Source organism: Anas acuta, chromosome 7, assembly GCF_963932015.1.
Source record: "Anas acuta chromosome 7, bAnaAcu1.1, whole genome shotgun sequence".
NCBI classification, from domain to species: Eukaryota; Metazoa; Chordata; class Aves; order Anseriformes; family Anatidae; genus Anas; species Anas acuta.
Genome location: NC_088985.1, coordinates 14,797,796 through 14,814,227, shown reverse-complemented (window position 1 = coordinate 14,814,227; position 16,432 = coordinate 14,797,796). Strand labels below are relative to the sequence as shown.

Sequence of the window (16,432 nt, the reverse complement as noted above, 5' to 3'; positions counted from 1 at the left end):
AATGTGGCTCTCTACTCATGTATTTTCACAGCAAGCAAAACTGTTATAGCTGGGGAAAATAATCACTGTACCTTGTTTGCTGTTGAGGATAGTTTTGGGTTTATATATTAAACGTATTAATTCACTGTCTGGCTTTCCTCCTACCTCCCTTATTTTTGTCAGTGGGGAGAAGGGAGTTAGATAAGGACAGTATAAGACTGCTGTGTTGTCCATTGTGTCAACTATGCAATTGAAAAGACAAAATACAAAAAAAAAAAATAAATATCTAAAACGTATCTGACAACGAATTCAGCTTAAATGGGCAAACAGTGCTATAGTGCTATTACCCCAGCCTAACCGATAGCCCTGCAAATTCATGAGAGATCTCTAGAATCATTTCAAGGAAATGCCACTGCCAAGATCTCACTTTCAAATAGGGATAAAAGAGAAGGTTCTGAAAAAAAAGGACAAAAAAATGGAAAAGGGGAAAACTGCTGTATTTTCTTCAACGTCACCCTAATCTCCGTGGGTGTAAACGATGAGAAACTTGTGGGTATGACGTCACTGCTACATGCAACATAAATAAAGAAAAGAACCAAAATACTGAACAAAAATACTCTCTGCTAGAGAAAGACAGGTTGGACCGCACTCTGGGCTACAGGGAACCCATTTTTACTCACAATAGATCACTATCAGTGTGCAGTTAAAATATAGTAGGGGCCGTGTTCCAAGGCAGCAAGAGGAAAAATAAATCAAAAGTTTGTCAATTGTCATAGATTACAAGAAATTTCTTCAAACACATCAATGTACACATGATATGTCCCCTCTGGGGTTCAACCCCCATGGTTCACAGCAAGCACTGTCACTGGAAAAAATATATGCAGAATTAGACCACAGCTGTTGCACAGAAGGAAACAAACAGGAGGAGGAGGTCATCCACTTTAGAGTTTTCATCCCAACGTGGCTTCATTTTATCTAAATATATACATGTATTTGGCCCCTTGTGAAAAAACTAGTTAAATAGAATTGGAAAGAGACTGAAAGCATTCTGAAAATACATTAACAATCTGTGAATAAAATTTCCACACAACCATTGCTCTGTACAACGTGACATCAGCACTCATATGTTATTCAGGGATAGGGATGGGTAAGGAAAAGGAGGGATGGAAGAAACTGCAAAAGGAAAGCAAGGTTACTTTAATTATCCCTGGCCTTGTGGAAACGTACTGATCTGCCCTGAATTATTAATATTAGGCCTAACAGTTTTGGACAACTGGCTATGTAGGTCAGACTCATGTTTAGACCCCAACAATACCACAAGCTAATATTCAGACAGCATCTAAATTGATGTGCAACCTCAGATGCATTATTAAAGAATGTGGTTTTCGAGTGTCACAGGAAGCTGCATTAATTAAAGCCACAATAATTCGGATTTCCATGTAAAGAAGATATTCTTTCACATATACTTCACCTGAATGTGCCAATATTTTTACATAAAACCTTTCATCTTACACATTTTTCCACATTCAGCTGTCTCTAATTGCTATGTTGTTCACTAATTTATATATATTTATCATATAGGACTATATATATGCATGTGTGATTATTCACAATGTCTTTTGAAAATCACATTGACAGATTAGCTGTTGACAGAGCAGTTGACAGTTTCTTAATTCAGTAGGGAAAGAGTTTTCATAATTTATGCTTTGTTTTGGTTAGACTGCATTTTTAAGACCAACAATTTGTGTAGCTTATATATGGATAACATAGTGAAGATTTTCAAAAGTGATAGTGATTTGAAAGCTAAAACTAAGGCATCTTACTTGAATAATAGACTGCACTAAAGACTTACCTTTAAAAAAATAAATCCAATCCCATGAAAGGGATCTCAAGATCACCAAAAATCACTAATTACTGTTGATTTTTTTTTTCTGATTAACATTACTTTGAAAGCAAAACAATGATATTATTCCTAATAGTTGTGAACATTCCACTAAGTGGAAGTTATTCTGAAAGCTGTGCTGAAAGTTGCCAAATATCATGATGCCTTCAACTGTATGCCTGGGTGCGGGGGGGGGGAGGTGGGAGGGAAGGGGAAAGGCAATGGGACAGATGGGGGATAAAGGTGAAATGACAACAAAAGAGAAATTTAAGATTTTGCTGTCTTTTTCTTTCTTTCTTCTCCTTTCTCACCTGACTGAGAGGACTCCCTCCTTTGTGCTCAGTGCTCACTGCAGCAGCTCTGACAGCCTCTTTTCTCAGCCTCAGCCTAACCACATCACCCCATCACTTTTCTTCTACATCTGGGCAACATCCCTTCACTTATTGAACTGATACACTGATACATGTGACCCTTCCTTCTGGGACATTTTCTAGTGTCACACACAGAAACTGTCACTCTCACCTGTCCTTGGCCTGCTGTTGAAAATAGAGCCATAGCATTGGCTGGGGGACAGGATCCTCTGTTTCCTTGCTGATTTCCTAGCACTGAGGTTACATGAATGTTCACACTCCTGTAGTTTATACTGTGTTTTCCAGCTTCTTCCAATATACAGATCTCCCATTAAAATGACAATCTTCAGGGTTTTTTTTTTTTGTTTTTTTTTGTTTGTTTGTTTTTGTGTGTGTGTGTGGTCAGCATTGGACAAAATTTAACAGGTAACATATTTCTCCTTCTTAAGCACTGGGTAATTTGGAAAAAAAGATTGGCTTTGTGAGTTACAGGCACTCTAAAGCATCTGTAACTTGCTTTACCAGAACTTGCTCAGCACTCACACTGGCTTTGGCAGCAGTTCCAAGGTCACATTCTCACATGGATAAACTGTTCTTGAACAATATGTTAGGCAATTTTTTTTTTTTTTTTTGAAATATGTTAGGCAATGCATACATTCCTTTCACATCAGGCACGCTTTCCATGTGCTTTGCTCTCCTTGTGGCTACTGGGATAAAAATCCCATTTTCTGTCAGTTCCTCAGCTGTTTTCTCTCAATTATATTACTTTGTTCCACACTCCTATTTTCTGGGAGAAGAGTTTATTTAGAATTCATCAGTTTCAAATGGCCCTTAAAGGTAGATAAAGTCCATTTTATTTTTTATTTTTTTTCCTCCAAGAGAGTGCAATGATGATGAGGTGACTGGATCAATAAATAAGACAGTTTTGTTTGTTTCTTTGTTTTCCTCCTCCTAAAAGTACAGGTAGAATAGTTGTGATCAAACTCTTTTGAGATATTTCATTTTGACTAATCAGTGCTTTTGTAGTCTATGACCTTTTTCATAACAGAAAATCATGGAATGCACATATTCACACACCAGTTGAGAAAAGGATCCTTAAACCATTTAGATTTCAATAGTACAAATACGCATGGGTCAAACACAACTGTGTCCCAAACTAGGTTGTGACAATTTCTGCAAAACATCTTTTAAAAGTATGTATAGATAAAATACTAATGTCTACATAGTTATAAATATACAAAAGCAAAGTCTGATTTAAATTTCCAAGCTCAATTATTACTTCACACACAATTTTCCAAAGAATTTAAACAGCAGACTTAAGAACCTTACTAAAACAAATGTTAGCATTAGAGCTATGGAATCTATTGAGAGCAGATATTTAAGGCATCAATATTTTATTTCTTTCAGATAATCCCTCACTTCAACAGTAACAATAATTTATTTCAATAATAGTTTATTTCAACTGTTACAATATGAAATATTAATCCCTAGATTAATCTTTTGCAGAATTGTGTTCAGCAAGGAAAACAAAAGCTCTCTACAGAAAACTATTGAAATTACTGGATTACTACATGGTATGAATGAGAGCCTCACTGTTAGCTCATTCTTAATTTAGAAGCCTCCAAATTAGATCTATCTTGGTTAAATTTAACTTTTGTCTGTTTTGGATGCTAATGGACTTTTTTATATGGAAACAGGTGTGACTGGCGTGAAATTTAATAAAAATATTTCCAAAACACAAATGCACTTATTATTTTGTTGTGAAATATTTTTTTTTTTATCTTTTCTATACCGCCGTGTAAAACATGTAAATGCATGTACAGATATTCTTCAAGGCTGAACTGTTCAAGGAAAGAAGAGGAAGGGAGTGATAGAAATATTACTTACGCCGTTTGCAGCCACATTTTTTTATCCTTTTGGGATCTGTGATGTCATCATGACAGGCCTTGCAGTAAAAAAATGCCCTAGAGAGACAGAATGGAAGAACTGACACATTTCTTAATACATACAAATGAAATTAGTCAATTAGTCCTGCATTTCCTCTTGTTGCAGTGCCAAATTAATGATACATGCCAGCACTAATTTCCTTTAATCTCTGAAGTTTTAGACATTTAAAGTAAGAAATATTTGCTGCAAGACCATTACATTCAAACATAAGACTCCAAATTGTGTTTCTTTTCATGTACTTTTTAAAGTAATTTTTTAAAGTAATTGGGAGAAGGGATGATAATTGTGACACAGTGTATCAGTGCAGTTGTCTTTCATCTTAGAGAAGAGCATCCACTGAATTTTGCTGAGAGTGTGTGTGTGTATATATATATATATATATATCAGTAAACATATATATAGGGAGAAAAATATTTAATGTATTCTCTGTTCTTATCAGATATACTTTTTTTTTCAAGACCATCTAGTATCCTGGTCTTATTTTTCAGCCCAGTCATAAGTAGGACATATTTTTATATAAAATAAGAGATTGTAATGTGATCAATGTGAAAACAGCAACAGACACACCATTTGCAAGAAATACAAAAAATAAATTAAAAGAAAGAAAATCCACCCAAAATCAGTTAATTTCTAAAGGAATAATAAATGAAAGAACTGGTGTTAGTTTAGATTAAGACTAGATTTTTTTCTTTGATATTAGAGCAGAATCATACCAGTTTTGAAAAGTCAAGCAAGTCAAATAGAAAAGTCAAAATAAAAAAAAATGCAATTATTAAAGTGAACAGTCCAGGTCTCCACATAACCTTTTTTTTTTTTTTTTTTTTTGGATTGCTACAACACTAGAGAGGTCATTGAAACAGAAAAATCTACAGCCAAAAGCATAAAAATAAAAATAAACAATAAATACAGAGTCTCTGTGTAAACACAAACACAACTAGTTACTTAATTCACATAGTCACAAATTTATCTAAGGTATTTCACATCTCTGAATTACAGAAGATTTAGTGCAGGACAAAGATGGCAGGTACAGTATATGAGGTATTGATCAAAAAATACAAATTTAAATTTTCAACAAGACTTCATTAAATGCTATTAATGTTTCTGACATCAAGATACCATGCAAACTACTGATAGAAGACGTAAGTCTTCAATGTAGCAGACTTAGTTTCTCTGAGACTTCCAGAAAATTCACTCTTCCTAGCTGTTCTATTGTCTTAGTCTTTCCAAGACTCAAAACATAAAATGAAAGAACCTTTTCTGAGCATGTGCATACTTTGTTGCAGTAAGGTTCTGGCCTTCAAAATGTTCACCTTTCACAGAATAGACAACTACCACCTCTAAGCAAATGAGGATTAAATATTTTTCACACCATGAGTGTGTGAGCAACGACATAAGGAAAGAGAAGAAAACTGTCTCCAAATTCTATGTGTTCTGTTTGTTTGTTTGGTTGGTTTTTATATAATTTTTTTTTTTTCCACTTAAAACGTAGTTCCCAGTACCAAACAAGAATCAACTATCACAGATATTCCCTCATACAGTCTCCTGACCTGGCTTGGACTGAGGTTATTTCTACACCATGTTTCTAAAGTCCACTAAAGGACAAACGTCCTAAGGAGTTCCTCCACTTCAATGTGGAAAGAGCAAATGCCTGAAGTAACTGCTGTAATAAAATCATTCCTCTATATAATTGGGTTGAATTAAGTGTAATTCTGATGTTAGAACTAAAATGTAAGCAGATAAAGAAGGGTAAATATATAGCTCATGTTCTTTGTATGATATTTAAACACTCAAGATTTTACACGAACTTGTTTGCCTAGGTATAATTGTTTCTAATAAGAAACTATTATTCTAAAAATGCAAAAAATAATTCTAGCAAGATGAATAATTGCATATTTCATTGTTTGAATATATGACTGATAATTTAAAAATAGCCTAAAGGAGCTGCAATTTCTCCATTAATACATAACACAAACCCATAATAATTTGAATTTCAGGTATATAATTTGTTTATTTTCATCTTATTGACCTTAAGAAAAAATAAATATTCTTCCTGAAGAAAAAAAAAAAAACTCGAACATTTTCCTGACTTTGATTCATAGCTCCAAAGGTTGAAATCAACAATTTTCATATTTAAAAAATTTATTTTTTTTTTAGTTGAAGCACATCTGATAATGATTTGTTTTGCATAGAACAGCTAAGGAATGTGTGAAGGGAGGTGGCATGTTTCTAAACAAAGCCTTCTGCTAAAAGCCATGCAGAAGTGGGAATTCCTATTCAGCTTGCTATTAGATAAAACATGCCTGATGAATGATGTGCAAATTTTCCCTAAACATATTAATAACAGTCAACCGGCCATAAAAATGATATGTCAGGTAATTTACAAACACCTAGTATCTCAATATAGGAGCATGTAGACTGATAATTTAAACGCGAAAAAAATATTTTAAAAAGCGAAAGTGAAGAAAAGAACGCTGAAAGGCAGTGTGCCTGAGGCCACACTAGGTGCAAAGATGGTGCTTGAAAAGTGAGAGGACAGAGGCCTTGCTGTGCTCTTTTGTATTTTTCATCTAGACAAACACCATCTTAACTCTTCCAACAAAAATATAATTCAAGTTCTTAGTGATTTCACTATTTTGATGTTTTGACTTTCTTTAAATATTTATAACAAATATGCATTACTTAAATATTAATTTCATGTTACTTATACGAAGTTTAGGACTAAGTAAACATTATCATTTAGTATTTTATCTTTTTTCAGTCCTATGGATAGACATCAAATAATTATTTATTTTAAAAACTATTTTCTCACATTGCTATTTTATTCCTTCAAAGCATCTTATAATCATAATAGACCAGAGTTCATATGTTTTGTCCTAAACACAATACCATAAAACTCTTTTTAATCTAACATGAATCTAAAACATCCAAATACACTGAACCAGCGAAATTCTCTACATTATACTGTTCTAGTTTGATTTATGATTATGTGAACATAGAATATGTAGTTCCATCCAAGAAAAATGACAAGAACGTAAATATTATTATGCTAATGCAATTACTGAATAAATACAACAGCTTGCTCACTGCAAATATCTGATAGTCTGTATATAAATAAGAACTACTCTAAACCTGAAACTTGGAAAAAACTGTCAACTCTCAGTTCTGTCTGAGAGTAACTCCAGAGACAAATTAACTTACAGAGAAACCAGATCAAAATATTTTACGCTTTCCAGTAGGACTTTGAATTTTTTTTTTTCACATTTGTTGTAAAATTATTTCACTTCTTGATACTTAGCACTACAGTAAAAAAAAAAAAAAAAAAAAAAAAAGGCATGCACACATCTCAAGACAAATTTGTTTCATGAATGTGTCAGTTCAATTTTCCCTGAGAATCTTCCAACATGTTACAATGAAAATTAGTTGAGGTGTTTATAAGAAAAACAAAACAAAACAAACAAAAAAAACTGTATATTTAAATTTTAAAACAAAAATGTGTGAATTACCTTTTTACTTCTTTGGCATCACTTGCAATGAAGAATCCTAAGGTACCTTCTTGAATCTTGACATGGTTTCCAGGATTGATTAATATGCTGCTCGATGAAACAAAAACAAAAACAACAACAACAACAACAAAATTACTTTTAACTGAATATTCAAAAATATCTTTATTTTATTCTATTATAGGGGACCCACTAGATAGGAAAGGCTGCCAGGAAATTTTAAGCCATTCTTCCTTGAAATTTCCAAGCAAATAACATTTTCCACATGCCATTGCTTTAACAAAAACATAAATTTGAGACATCCACATGCTTTTCCCCCAAATCACACCGTTCAAGTGTTTACATCTCTATTCATATGTTTTTGCATGAAATGCATACTGTGCAATATAACAAAGCCTCTCAGAAATAGGATGTGTGAAGCTGAGCTTTTCAGCTCTCTTGCTCTGCCATAAAAAGTGGTGAAAAATTCAAAATATCATGAAAAGAACCAGCAACCACCACTCGATAACAACACAAAAAGTCATTTATGAAGCTAAACCCTTCTATGCAAATTTTTGCCAATTTCTAGTGAAATAGAATTTTAATGGGACCCCTATCTGGACATACAATGTTATTGCTTAAAATAATAAATACACATACACTCAAGGGGAATGGTACAAGACAACCAGTCACGATAGCTGAAAAAACATAAAATGAATTAAAAAAAAAATTAAAACACTGCTATGCAGCCATGGAAGAACAAAAATAACCCAGCCACACCGACATCCTTAGCTAAATATGATGAAGGAAAATATAAACTGCTATAAAGAACTGAGGTACCCTATAATTCTTTATGAATTATTGTATTTTCATAAAGATTTAACAGTAGATATTACTTAAGGAAATTCACAAAACACCAAGTTAAATATGCATATGGAGATAGAGATAGACATAAGTATATTCTTCTATTACTATTGTGTAATATGACTAATTTTTTAACTTGATAAAATTAATTAAAATTTTCAAAAGTTCCCACTTTTTTTTTTATTTTAAGGAAAATAAAAAAAACAGTCTTTGTTAGTCAGTGTAGTAATGGCACACATGCAATCCAAAGTGTATAAAGACTACTAGCAATTCAAATGCCAGTATAAAGATACCTATAGAAAAACAGATAAAGCACATATCTGGATAGACATACATTACTTAAATTAAAAGATCACAAATCTTTGATGTTACTGGAAGGAGGAAAAAAGGATCTCAGAAGATCTCATATTCAAAATAGTATTTATTTTCTATATATTAGTAATAAATATTTGTGACAAATAATATACCTGAAAGCTTTATATATTTACATGCTTATGTGTGATTACACACGCACAAAAGGCTGTATAAAAAGAATACTCAGGCTGCAAAATAAAACACTTAAGAATTAAAAGGGTGGTCATACAGACATAATTTAGCCCACATTATGCAGTCATTATGATAAGATCTTTAATTTAATATTCACAAGCTACATTTTTGTTACAGTCTGAGACTACATTCAGGAGCATCTTACTGCCATTACTCTAGATTTGGATTTGTGTAGTTTATCTTCCTTACGTACTACAGTGTTCATCAGAACAGCATACAAAAGACTCAAAGATATGTAATTTATTTTACTACAAAAATGAAGATATAATGCTATTCCATTCTACAGATGAGTGACTGATGACTCAATGGAGTCACTACGAGATAAACCATCTATTAATTTGGGATGCCTGCAGCCTATTTTTATTTTTTTGTTAGTATTTAGCATTGCGTATCTCCTTATACAGTTTCCAGGGACTTTTGCTGCAAGTAAAAATGCTTGGCATTTCCAAAAACCTAGCCTCTGGTTCCCAAAATAACAAACACTTAATCAGAGATCACCTGTAAAAATTTTGATTTAATTTATTAGCTCACTCTCACACAGATTTTGTATGGCAGAGGCAGAAATAGAAATTAGTTTTCAAAGTAAGTGTTTACCAAGATACCTTTCATTTTCCTTCATTCACAGTTTCTATCTTTGCAACACTTTGAAAGGAGAGGAAAACTAGAGAAAATGGAATGTATCACCAGAGAAAGCAGGTTCACCTCCATAGCAAAAAAATGAAACGGGATGGTTTAAACACGTTCTATAATGCACACAGATAAATGGCAATGAATTAAGGTTGCATAGCCGAAGTTCACATCTGGTATTTCATTTCTCGGTGTTTTGGGCTTACTGGTTGGGCTTGCAAACCAAAACATACATTTAATGCAGTTTTAAAATGTAATAAAGCTGACAGAAAACAGAACAATCAATCAAACAAAAAATGAAAATAAAAAATGATTTCTTTATAGGAAATCAGTCACTTAAGTCACAAACAGGCTTGGAAAATTTACATTCCTTGCACAAACTTTTGTCACTTGAGTCAATGGAATGCTTATTGGCTGTTCCAGAGACAGCTTAGAAGGCCATCATTAAGGCAGATAAGACATACAGTCTAATACACCAATACACTCACAGAAAAAAATAGAAATAAAAATGGGAATGGCCAATCTCAAAAGCCTATGAGCCTAGGTAAAACACTTCTCAAGAACCATCAGGGAATCATTCTGCCAAAAAATCTCCAAATTGTTTCTACCAAAACATTCTATCTTGTCCTTTTAAAGTACATGCTTTCATCTTCAACCCTTCCTGTTCCCTGCCTCCTTATCCTTAATCTGCAGTTTTGCTCATAATTTAGCTATCTTCTACAGATGCTAGTCTCATTTGCTTCTTTCAAGTTGATCCTTCTAAAATATGCAATATATATGTATGTATTTATATACATATATATATATAAAATACAGTTAGGTTTGGCTATTTTTCTTGGGTACCAATGAGTACTGCATTGTCAGAACACTTTTTTTTTTTTTTTTTTTTTTTTTGGACCCTATTTCATTCTTTGACATTAATTGTGGCAGTATTACAGCCTTTCAGTGAAAACAGATGAACACATTTCTTTACATAGACACAACTTTTTTTCTTCCTTTTTTTTTTTTCCCCTCACAGAACTTAAAGCTTGACAACATAATGAGCAGCTCTTTTAAGAAGCAGTGAATGTAATCTCAAATCAGAAGGAACTGGCTTCATTTAAGTTGCAAACATACTGAGAGCATGATTTTGTATCTCAATGTTTTCTGAGACACATGAAATCAGTTCAGTGAAATCAGTGTATAGACTTTATTTTTGTCATAATTCATTCACATATACTTATTTTCACAAATACAGTGTATTTATAGCCACATAATATAGATATGATCACAGTTAATGTAGTATGACCCCAGCAGATAAATTGTCTGCTGGGAATAAAATATAATTTGCTCCATCACTGCTATTGACAATGAGTTACAGGAAAAACTCATAAAGCTTTTGTTTTATAGGGACACACTGATATTTAAACAGAGCAAATTCATGAACAATTTCTACTGAGTCTATACGGATTTATTAAATATGCTACTTATTAAAACACCAATCTCTCTTATGAGACCTGGAGTGTCATTAGCTAAAGCTATGCTTTGATAAGCACTCACTTTAATATGTACAGCAAGGGAAATGTTTTGAATTAAAAGACATAAGTAAAAGGAAAAAAAAAAGGACAAAAAAAAAATAATATAACAGACTTAAGAGTATACCAAGAAGAATGCATCCATCAGTTATTTAGAGATGCATGTATTTGTTGAAGCAGTTCATGAGAATGTGCATACATACGTCCTCCCAGATGAGAAGTATATGACAAAGGAAATTTGTGTTTTAAGAGGGAAAGCTTCAGCTAAATTCTCGTATTTATATTTTGCCAAGGCTGTGGGGCTTTGCAGGTATAGAAAAACACAGGAAAAGGAGAAAATGACAGAAATCCATTATGTTTAATGGGAAGATATATGGATAACCCATATTCATTCTGTGTCATGTATTGGAAAGCGTTATTTGAAATGACATCCCCAATTTTTCCAAATATGTATGTTTTCATCATATAACAATTTGATTTTCATGTCTGTGAAAAAAGCACACTAAAAGCAAGGAATAGCTAGTAGTTAAAATCTGAGATCTTAATTACATTTTACCCTTTTATAACATTTCTAGTTTAGGTTACCTCAGACACTAATCAAAGCAATAGCAATCTCAAAAAACTTTCACTCATAATTTCCTTAACAATTTTAGTCCCAGAAATACATTCCTCAAAAGAAACCTTTTCATGACAGGTTTGACATGATGTTGCCATATATATATATATATATATATACACATATATAACCTTTTGCATTGCTTGCTCCTTCATACATGAAAATTTAGAATACATGGCAATTACAGCCATAAAAGTTGAACATTTATAAATCAAATATGATTTAATTTGATTAACAGTAATTTAATTTACTTTATCAGTATGAACTTAGGAAAAGTCATTTCCATTAGCTTATGATAAGACTAAAATTTGTTGGTAAGCCCCTTGTGGAGTGTAAAATGACATTTAGAAAACTCTGCTTTACACTTAGCTGTTATATAGCAAAGGTTAGTGCATTTGCTAAAGAAGATTCACCTGGTAACTATATGCAAGACTGTGCATCTAAGAGTAATGCTAATGTCATATATCAAAAATACGGAAATCATCTAATTGTACTCTCAGGAATCATGAATGATAAAAGCTATACAGTTGAAACTGGGTTTCCAGATGGACTGAAAGCACGTGAATCACAAATAGGAATTAGTGCATATTTAACAAGAAAAATTAAGAAAAAAAAAATGAAAAACAATAGTTAGAAAAACAGTAAAAGAATGCTTGGGGATGTTTTGTACTTAGTTCAATGGAAACTTAAGATATAATGGCTTTTCCACATGTTGGTGGAGAAAAGGTATCTAATAGTAACTGTGTTAATTCTGATTTATTTACTCACTTACTAGATTATATACTATGATAATACTAGTTGCAGCTCTTTGATGCTTTGCTTAACTTCAATTACTGAAGAATATGTGAAGGAGAACCTGACGTAGTTTTGAACTGTAGGAGAGTTTGTGAACTGACACTAACAAAACGAATTCCTTTCAACTAATTGTATTTTACTAATAGCTGCTGCTGGGTGATATCTATTTGTCTCTTACTTACAGATGTCATACAAGTTGGAAGAGAATTATGTTTCTTGTGTTGAATCACCCTTATAAAGTTTGATGGCTGATCAATGCATCATAAATGCATTTTGTTAGGATTTATAAAATGTTACTTTTAATCAATTTTCAGTATTTAGTAGTATATGAAAATTATTTCCTGGAGCTTTCTACAATATTTAGCTCTCTATTATATGAGATGCATATGGGAAAAAAATAATAACCAATCAGCTTTAGAGTCTGAATCATAGTTACACTGTCTGCATTTATTGGCAAGCAGCTTGTGAAATGGCATGGCTCTGAAATTTTCAACTTGAAACTGAGCAGGCTTCCATTACTGCGCAAGTTGAAAATGAACATAACTTTGAACTCTTAATCTAGGCATAGCATTTCTATGGTAGAAGATTCTTAGATTTGTATAACCGTCAGTCTTTTCTGAGAAAAAAATTGAGGCATAATTTTAGCATGGAGGAACTGCAGTAAAGGTCTTAAAACTAAGCTGAAAAAGGCATGCTAAAATGCCCAGCAAGTACAGTGCAGAAAAAAATCAGGCAAAGGCAACAACATTTTAGAAGCACTATATGCAGGCTAAGACTTGGAATATATAAAGAGGTCAGTCAGCAGATACGAAGACTAGAAGAGTTGTCTTAAGATTTTTCCTTGTCATCAGCCTCTGTTATGTACTATTCTCATTTGTTCTTAATTTCAGTGATGAATTTTAGACAGCACTAAAAATAAGATTTATCTCATCTATCTTAGAATGGAAGCTGCTTTCAAGAACTGCCCCTGTCTTCCCCTATAAGCATGTAAGTCTAAATAACTAAAAGGAGATCGAACAGCGACCAATTGAACAGTTCATCCCTTCATCCTTGTCTAAAAAAAAAAAAAAAAAGAAAAAGAGAGAGAGAGAGAAATTTGTTGAATTAAATGAAATAGAAATGGCAAAGTTTGGACTAAACAAATGACAAAAGCTGTTACAATTCTGTTTTAAACCTTTTGGTAGCTGTACTGTACCATTCCCCATGTGACTAAAATATATTAATCATATATTAATCAGGCAGGTATAGTATTAAATGTTATTAATACATTAACTAAACCAAGACTATTTGGTATTACTAACTAAAGCTACCACATTGTTAAACACATCTAGTATTTTTTACTGTTTCATGCCATGCCCAGTTGAAATGCAACATTATTAGCATAATGGCTTCTTAAAATATTCTATGTCATTCACACAACTACAGACTTAAAATTACAATATCAGTTTGAGGCAACATGTATTTCAGGGTATTTTTCTAAGTGGAGTGTGAGGGTGCACAAATCCCAAAATGGGAGTTGTGTGCATACCAGCTTCACACTGACTGTAACTTGTGAGTACTGCTTTTTTCTTCTGGGCTCTGTCATTGACATTAATTCAGACCCATATTGCTCTACACAGAAAAATCCAGTAAAACACTAAAAAGAATACAAGGCAAAAGACACAGGGCACATTACATGCTACAGTATATTAAGGCTTAATTACTACAAGCATATTAAAAGGTTGCTCCCAGGAGTTAAGTCCTTTACAATAGCAAAAAATAAGTTATGATCTACAGGATGTGAGGCATTTTATTGGGGCATAATCCAAACTAGTTCAATGGTGTTGGTGAATTCAATATACTTTAAAGCAATTAAATTATTCTTTCTGGTTCCAGAAGTGATTATCAATACAATGAAGCAGCACAATATATTTTATTCTGGGAGCAAGCAACTTTACTTAGTACAACACTTTTTCATATTGCCCATCATGCCAGCGTTCACATGCCTTAACCACAAGATAATATATACTTAAAAGCAAGAAGCGAAGTAGAGGTGCAACAACTGCAGATCCTTGGAGATGCTAAGTGTTGCAGTAACTTCTCTGCAGTTGGATCATATCAATAATGCCAAACTGACAGGAAGCCACCTCTCTTTTCACACATCTACTCAGAAACCACAGGAGAATAAGACTAAAAAATAAATTTAACATACAGCACACGCAACAGAACAGACATGGAAAGTAAAATTTGGGGAGAATGACAAGGAGGGACATCAAAATGTCTGGACAATGAGAATGGGTCTCCAAAAAGCACCATCAACAGTCAGACTGCTGTGAGCAATAAGAAGAAAAAAAAAGGCTGTAAGGGAAGAAGATGAGGAGAGGGAGGAGAGGAGATGGGACAATATGGAAGAGCATGCCTTCTTGATTTCATACAAATCAGTAGCAGCAGATAGCATGTAGAGAGCATAGAGAAGGGCTTTCAGCATGGTGTAGAAAAAGAAAATACAAAACATGCAATTCCAAAGGAAAAAAATGAGCTTAGAAACAAATTCAGTAACATCTTCATAAATGAGCTTAATAAATGTCATTAAAATGAATGTAACATATAGTACAAACTACCCATGGCACTTACACTGAAACAGTACAATAACTTTAATGAGTACTGCATTATGAATAACTGGGCTCAAAACAGGGTCAGCAATGCAAAGAATCAGGCATTTGGCTGTTGTTAATGGAAGGTAAGACTACAAGAGCAAATGAACTACTGTACTGTCAGACGTATTTTAAACGGGGAAAAGAAGGGCAGACTGGGGAAAGAAGGACATCAATGAAGGTGTGAATATGGAGACAATATGGCTGTGCAAGGGCTGGTAAAGACGAAAAATACACTGTTACAATGCAGTACAAATAAAATTAAAAAAAAGATGAGGGGAGATGTTAACAGTAACATCTGTTTTTCAAATATAACAGTCTGATACACCAATGACTGCATAAAGGGGAAAAAAATAATCCTAAAACGTATACTTTTTTATTTTGTTTTTCCTGCAAAGAAGTTAGTGCATGAATCAAAAGAACCAACGGAGAGACAAAATGCTATCCTGTCTCCTTTTTGAGATTGGGGGCTCATATGTAAATACACACACACATATATATATATATATATATATATATACACACACATAGACAGATGAATATATATATATGTATATATATGTGTGCATATACAGAGAAAGATAGACAAAGATGTTATCTTCCTGTGTTCTTGACAAGGAATTAGTCCTGAAGTTAGAAGGAGTGGAGGTAGGATTGAGGTTGGAAGGAAAGGTAACGAAGAGGGCATACCGCTTTCGGCTTCTGCGAACGACAAGAAAAAAATTGCAAATCAAACAGTTTAATAAGAAATCAACTGACATCAAAGCAAAAGCAAAAAAACCCTTATATAAAAGTCTCCAAGGCTCAAAGGTTTTTCTGCTGAGAATGAGGACATATATATGGATAGACAAAGAAAAAATTTAACAAGAGGAGTAAAAAAAGGGTGCAGGAGAGACGAATCTTTCCTTCTTGCTTACTTATGGGGAAAAATGAAGTAAAAATATTTGTAAAAGGGATTTCAGATGAGGAGTTTGAATGACTGTATTTTGAACTTTTGAAATTTTGCTATCTATTCATCAGGCTCTGCTCGGACACTTTCAGGTTGATATTCTCCATATTCCTTTAGCATTTTTTCTACAGCAGAAATAAAAGCTCCCTGCAAATGAACTATGAAAGAACATATTGTAAATCTAAAGTATTTGGCTTGCACAAGGGACAAAAAAACCAACCTTATTAAATGCTTACTGCATATATAGCAAG

General features: G+C 33.1%; 1 protein-coding gene across 38 annotated transcripts in view; it reads right to left on the bottom strand.

Moving 5' to 3' along the window:
* KCNMA1 (potassium calcium-activated channel subfamily M alpha 1) overlaps positions 1-16,432 on the bottom strand; it is a 467,608-nt gene that overhangs the window by 99,841 nt on the left and 351,335 nt on the right. For 21 of the 38 annotated variants that reach the window (XM_068688931.1, XM_068688905.1, XM_068688906.1 and 18 more), the window contains 3 exons: positions 15,923-15,934; positions 7,662-7,748; positions 4,099-4,175 (listed from right to left, as the gene is read on the bottom strand). In XM_068688931.1, coding sequence (XP_068545032.1) covers positions 4,099-4,175; positions 7,662-7,748; positions 15,923-15,934 — 176 coding nt within the window. Of the gene's footprint in view, positions 1-659; positions 669-4,098; positions 4,176-7,661; positions 7,749-15,922; positions 15,935-16,432 lie in introns of all 38 variants that reach the window. The other 17 variants (XM_068688917.1, XM_068688943.1, XM_068688908.1 and 14 more) reach the window with 3 other exon arrangements.